Genomic DNA, 6,268 nt, shown 5'->3' with positions numbered 1-6,268 from the left:
AGCTTTCTTTGAGCATTCTCAGAAAAAAAATCAGCTCTGAGGGTTTTTTCTTCTGCAAAAATCTAGTGAAAACATACTCAGAGATGCTTACTTCCAGCTAGCCCTTCCCAAACAAACTTACCATTGTGAAGTGGTGAAGAAGGCAATGGAGGTCATGGAGGTCTCATTTTTAAGTTTTGGGTTCTCCTGAGCATGTGCCAGATTACCTATGTTTCTCAACCCAAGTCACTCAGTTGTGAGGCACAGAAAACTGTGAAAGATATCTTGCCAAAATATGTTGGACAGTAATTATACTAATAAATTATCCTTCATGCATCAGTGTGACATCTTTCCCTCATTTTCCTTTTCAGTAAAACCAACCAGTCCTTAATTTCATATGATCTTCTAGCAGTAGATCATGAAATACAATTTCAAATTCAATGATAAATCATGCATAAGAAATAACATCTCCAAATATATAATTCTCCAACTACAGATATTTCTCAGAATCAAATACCTCTTTTCAACAGAATGCCATCTTAATAACACAGCATCTAGTCAACTTCCTGTGTCCTTAGGAACACAATATTGCACAATATATTAGTCTTTTTTCCACTTTGGATCATAATTTGCTATGCAAGGCTAATTTATTCTTGGGAAACAACAACAAATGATGATGCTTTGTTGTTCTTTTCAAAAATGTTTCAGCAGACGTCTTGACTTTCTGCACTTTCTGGGTGTTGTGGCAGTGATGAATTGGAAGCAAGCAAATGACACATGCATTGTTCTGTTTGGTGGAGTCTTCCTTAAAACAACAACACAAAAGTTGTTATATGATGGAGTAATTTAGCCAATTAGGTAGTAATGCTGTGTGGAATCTCTCAATCCAGCCTGGCAGTGAAAAATCAGACAAATATGTCAGTCTTCTCCAACCTGGTGCACTCCTGATGTTTTAGACTGCAACTCCCATCAGCCCCAGCCAACATGACCAATGGTCAGGAATGATTGGAACTGTAGTTAAAAACATCTGGAGGGTACCATGTTGGGGAATGCTGATATATGTCATGATATCCAGAATCATCCCAATAGAAGTTAGGACTGGGGCACAGTTTAAGGTTCTTCTAGTGCTATGTCTCCTATATCTGCTATTATGTCCAGACCTCTCTCCAGAGATGTCATTGTCCAAAACATCTGGTGGGCACCAGGCTAGGGAACACTGCCCTAGAGAGAGCTGTCCACTAGTCAGTGTAAACAATACTGAGCTACATGTGTATGTACCATTATTCTGATGGTACAAAGCAGCTTCCTTTGTTTCTAAATTACGGTTCTGTGTGTCTTTTATATGGATTATTCTAATTTCCTCTTGGGGACCTAGGTTTGAAGGTGACATAAAATTATTTTTATAATATATATTACAAAGAAAGAGGATCCCAGGGAATGCAGTAATCAAACTGTTGCCTTAATATCCCATGCAAGTAAAGTAATGCACAAGATTCTACAACAAAGGCTCTTCAAGCTGGATTTAGATAAGGAAGAGGTACCGGAGATCATATCGCAAACATACATTGGATAATGGAACGGAACAAGGAATTTCAGAAGAAAATTATCCTATGCTTTATATATTACAGCAAAGCCTTTGATTGTGTAGATCATGAGAAACTATTCAATGCTTTAAAAGAAATGGGAGTGCCACAGCATCTGATTGTCCTGATGCACAACCTCCCTGAGGTTCCCCATTCCTGGTGTATAGAATTGCAGTACTAATTGCTACATATAACTGTTCTGAAGCTGTACATTGTTGATTATTACATCCCATTCATTTAGAAGATCAAGAACTGGTTCTTGTGAAATCCAAATGTAATATAGCAAAACAAATGCAGGCAGAAGAGAAATTACATTTTGGCTGCAATCCCACATACACTTAGGGCTAGATCCTCAACAACCATCAGCAGATAATTTGGACAGATATTATTGTTATGTGCTCTACACTTCCCTAAGTGATGAGACATTTCAGGGGAAGCACTAATTGGGTTTGGTTTTGTTTCAGAGGAGAGATCACTAGAGACTCAAGAATTTGGTTTGGTTTATTTACAAAAATGTAAGTAGACCATGGGTGAAGGCAAGTGACACAACACACTTATCAGGCACCAGATACACTATGTCACATCTAATCCTCAGAAAAAGGAACCCTGCGCCTCAGGGCACTCCCTTCTTTCAGCTAATGCTCAGACTTTCTGTGTTTCTTTCTTCCTGTGTGCTTCCATGCTGGGTGTTAAGTGGGGAATTGCCATGATTGCTCACTCACTCTTTAACAGGGCATCCACTGTCATCAAGTGTTTTCCCTATGGGTCTTTTGCCTTTTGTCAGACCAAAGTCCCACTTTTTCCAGATGGTTAAATCTCTGATGTCTCCAGGTGAGCCTGGGAGAGACCCCAGCCTTGAAACCTTTGAGACCACTGCCAGTCAGTGTAGACAATACTGAGCTAAATGGGCAACTGGTCTAAGGCAGCTTTCTGTATTTCTTTGTTCACCAGGTCTGGGACCCATAAATGTAGTTTGCTACACAAATAGGCTGTACAATAAATCTGAAGCTGTTTGGCAAAAAAAAAAAAAGTCTTCATAATATAAATAGTCCAAGGACAGCTGTAGCATTAAGGTATTGTCATGGCCCCCTCAGAGGACTCCTCCGATGAGGACGACTCAGGAGTAACAGCAGCAGACCCAGGAGCAGCAGACCCAGAAGGAGACACGGAGGAGCCTCCTGAGAATCCAGCTCCTTCTGCCCCTCAGCTGCAGAGCACCCCAGGGACAGCAGAGGCCCTGCAGCCAGACACAGACAGTGAACAGGATACTCCCCCCTCACCTGCAGAACGTAGACAGCAGAAGGTCAGGCAGAAGAGAGGCAGGCCTGTCTCCTTAAGGCCCAAACGCTGAGGGCTCACACCTGCTGTCAACCCTGCTCTTTATAAGGCACACCTTGGCTGCAGCTTGTTGCTGACTGCAACGTCAGGAGTGGCTTCGTGTATTCCCAGTTTCCCTGCAGCATCTCTTGGACTGACCCCTCGGCAATTGATCCCGGACCTCTACTGACCTCGCTTCTGGACTTGTGACTTAGCAAGTAAGCTTCAGACAGGCCTGGCCCTTATCAGGTTCCCTCCTCGTTGGCCTGGCAGATTTACAACCAGTCTGCCGGCTAAGGACTTCCCTTCCCTGCTAACGACCCAGGAATTTCCAACCCCTACTGCTGACTCAGTGCAGAGCTGACAGGTATAGACTCTTTCAGTCTTTTATCATTTGAGCACTTACTAACGTCTTCTTTCTAGGTGAAACTGTGGGCAACTTTATCTTGCCTTGATTAAAATTGATCTGGAGTCTGGATAAAATAACCCCAGAACTCTTAACTAGCCAGCCCTGCACCCTGTTTTTTCCCCTCTCCTCTTGTTTCATTTGTGACCTCTCTGAACAATCTTTGACCCAACAAGCTGAATGCAGCCAATTAGCGAAGCACAGTGACCTGGCCCTTGATTAACCTCTGTTTCTACTGCCATATCTCTGAATGCTTGCTTCATCAATCAAGAAAATTGAACAAGAGGAAGAAACTGTTGATGAGAATACTTTAGCTTTAATATAACATATTTTACCTAAAGAGTCCTACAAAATTGCTACAGAAGCCAGGGGCCTCCAGCAGGTTCAGAATACATCTGAAAGCACTTGTAATAAGCATTCATAAGAACATTAGAAGAGTCTGCTGGATCAGGCCAATGGTCCACCTAGATCAGCATCCTGGTCTCATAGTGGCCAACAAGATGCCTATGGGAAGCCCACAAGCCGGACCTGTTGCAGTTTCCAGCAACTAGTATTCAGAAGCATACCACATCCAACCATGGAGGGAGAGCATAGCCATCATAACTAGTAGCCACCGTTAGCCTTATCCTCCATGAATTTGTCTAATCCACTTTTAATAAGAACATAAGAAGATTCTAAAGAGAAGGCACAACATTGCTAATATAACTTCGAAAACTTTGCTATGTTAAACAAAAAAAGTTGCTTGCATTTCACATCAAGATTCTAAAGAACCATATTCACCTTGATCCACAGAACTTAAGGAGCAACAGAGAGTTGTGTCCATATTGCTTCCCATAAGAAGACAATGCGACAAAGCCTAACTCAAAGATCAATACATTGTGACATATGGGTAGGTATATTTAGTTATGGGATGTTAAATCCCACACACTTTTGCACATCCAAACAGCAGATCCATGCATAGAAACCTATCTACACAACTAGATTGTGTTCATTGGATCTGGATGACTATGGTCTTGCTAATACATATGTTGCAAGAACACTGGCTCTGCTGCCCAAAGCAAGCACAACATGCTAAACTGAAGTAATCAGACGTAAGAATCCACAGTCAGGGGCTTTCTTCTGATATGTTCAGGTTTGTTCAGTCTGTGGCTGGAAAGCGATGAATCCCTGTATCTTCCAGGCTTCTCTGCAGAGCCACAGAAGCTGCAAAATATGGCGCCTCCACTGATTAGAAATGCTGAGGTGATCCAACCTAAATAGAGGGCAGCTCCCAATTCACGTTTCCGCGCAGCCTGGATAAGTGGATTGTAGAAGTCCTTGATGATTTTGTTGGCAGTCAAGGAAACAGGAATCAGCACGATAACACCAGTCAGAAGAAAAATTACTCCAGCTGCCAACAGAATCTTGCTTTTTATTTGATCATTATTGCCAGGACATTGGATGCACTTCATGCCAGCAATGGCAATGAGAAAGGCAATAACTGACAGGACACATGCTGTGCACATTAGCCCTCTGGATGCTTCTAAGGCAGGTGGAAGGGCCAACAACGACTCATAGAATTTGCACTGATACTTCTTGATATGACTGACGCACACCATCCATAGGCCCTCCCAAATAGTTTCAAAGACTATAATGTTATTTTCTGTGAAAGCAGATACTTTCCACTGAGGCATCAGAGTGACAGTAAATGTTCCAACCATGCCAATGCTCCCAAGTAGAAGAGCCACAGTTTGCAATGCACAGCAAGCCATATGGTTTCTCAGAAAATGGCACCCTAGCAAAAAATTCTTAGGAATATTTTTCTAAAGAAGATCTTGCATTTCCCCAAAAAAGTTGAGAACCTTTCCCATAGATTCTTCATGTGGTGAATTAATTAAAATGGATTCTATTGATACAGCTGAAGAACAAGCAGGAAGTAATCTACTTCTGTCTAGCCTGAAGGAGCCTCTATATATTTCTTCTAAAGTTCCATAATGAGTCAAGGGCAGACCTAATACCTTTGTGGCCAATCAGATTCTATGGAAGGGTGAGTCCAGACATTTGCTACCTGACATTGTTGTATTTGTGTATTTCAGTGTTTCTAACATGCTATAATTAAATGACTACACTCTAATTTTAGATGCCCAAATACAATGCTGATAATTATTCTACAGCAATCATCATTGCATCTGTGTCAAAAACACCACACACAATGAGTTAATCATGTTTGATGCTCTTTCTGGTTAAAAAAAAAAGTCACATAAATCTGTCCCTTTACAATTTGCTGGTGACAAATCTCTAAGGTTGCATTTAGGATAAGCTTTAGAAATTTTCTAATGTTGCAAGGAACTGAAGGATATGTATAATAAAAGTTATATTGTGAACATGAGAGGTGGGCAACCTGTGGCTCTCCAGATATTATTGGATGCTAACTCTCCAGTAGCCCCAGCCAGCATGGGCAATTGGCAGAGATGATGGGGTTTGTAATCTAGCAATATCTGGAGGACCACAGATTTCCCACCCTACTATATATATCTTCTTAAAGTTCTAGCCAAGCAACTTTCTTAACTTATATGCTTAGTTTGCTAATACACATAAAGAAAATGTACCCCTACACCATCTTTTATGCTGTTCCCAAAGGGCCCTCAACCATCTGGAGCAGATTTGGGGGAGGGGTTCAGACAGAAAAGAAAGCAAGGAAAATTTTCACCCTCCTTTTTCCATCATGAAAGCCTCTGCTGGGTCGGAAATCCTACCATCGGTGAAGAGACAAAGTTAGGCAGCCCAGAATTTCTAAGTCATTGATGATGGATTAGAGCCGTGTTTCTCAAACAATGGACCCTGGGCTACTTTAAGATGGGCCTCAGTACCACTGCTTGCTTCCACTATCTAGCTGGGCCGTAATCGTTTGGCTGAGCCTCAGTGTTGCCAACAAGATTTTTTTCTCACCAGACCCACACCCCAAGTCCAGTGGAATCTGACCGTAACCCACTAGACACTGCAT

The 6,268-nt window shown here is 41.9% G+C and overlaps 1 protein-coding gene across 1 annotated transcript; it reads right to left on the bottom strand.

The window, feature by feature from the left end:
* Positions 1 to 4,370: 4,370 nt before the first annotated feature.
* LOC133385894 (claudin-8-like) lies at positions 4,371 to 5,036 on the bottom strand. Its single transcript, XM_061629480.1, has one exon. The coding sequence runs from the start codon at positions 5,034 to 5,036 to the stop codon at positions 4,371 to 4,373; it is 666 nt and encodes a 221-aa protein (XP_061485464.1).
* Positions 5,037 to 6,268: the final 1,232 nt, after the last annotated feature.

Source organism: Rhineura floridana, chromosome 5 (assembly GCF_030035675.1).
Source record: "Rhineura floridana isolate rRhiFlo1 chromosome 5, rRhiFlo1.hap2, whole genome shotgun sequence".
Classification (NCBI taxonomy): Eukaryota; Metazoa; Chordata; class Lepidosauria; order Squamata; family Rhineuridae; genus Rhineura; species Rhineura floridana.
This window is presented reverse-complemented; position numbering and strand designations above follow the sequence as displayed.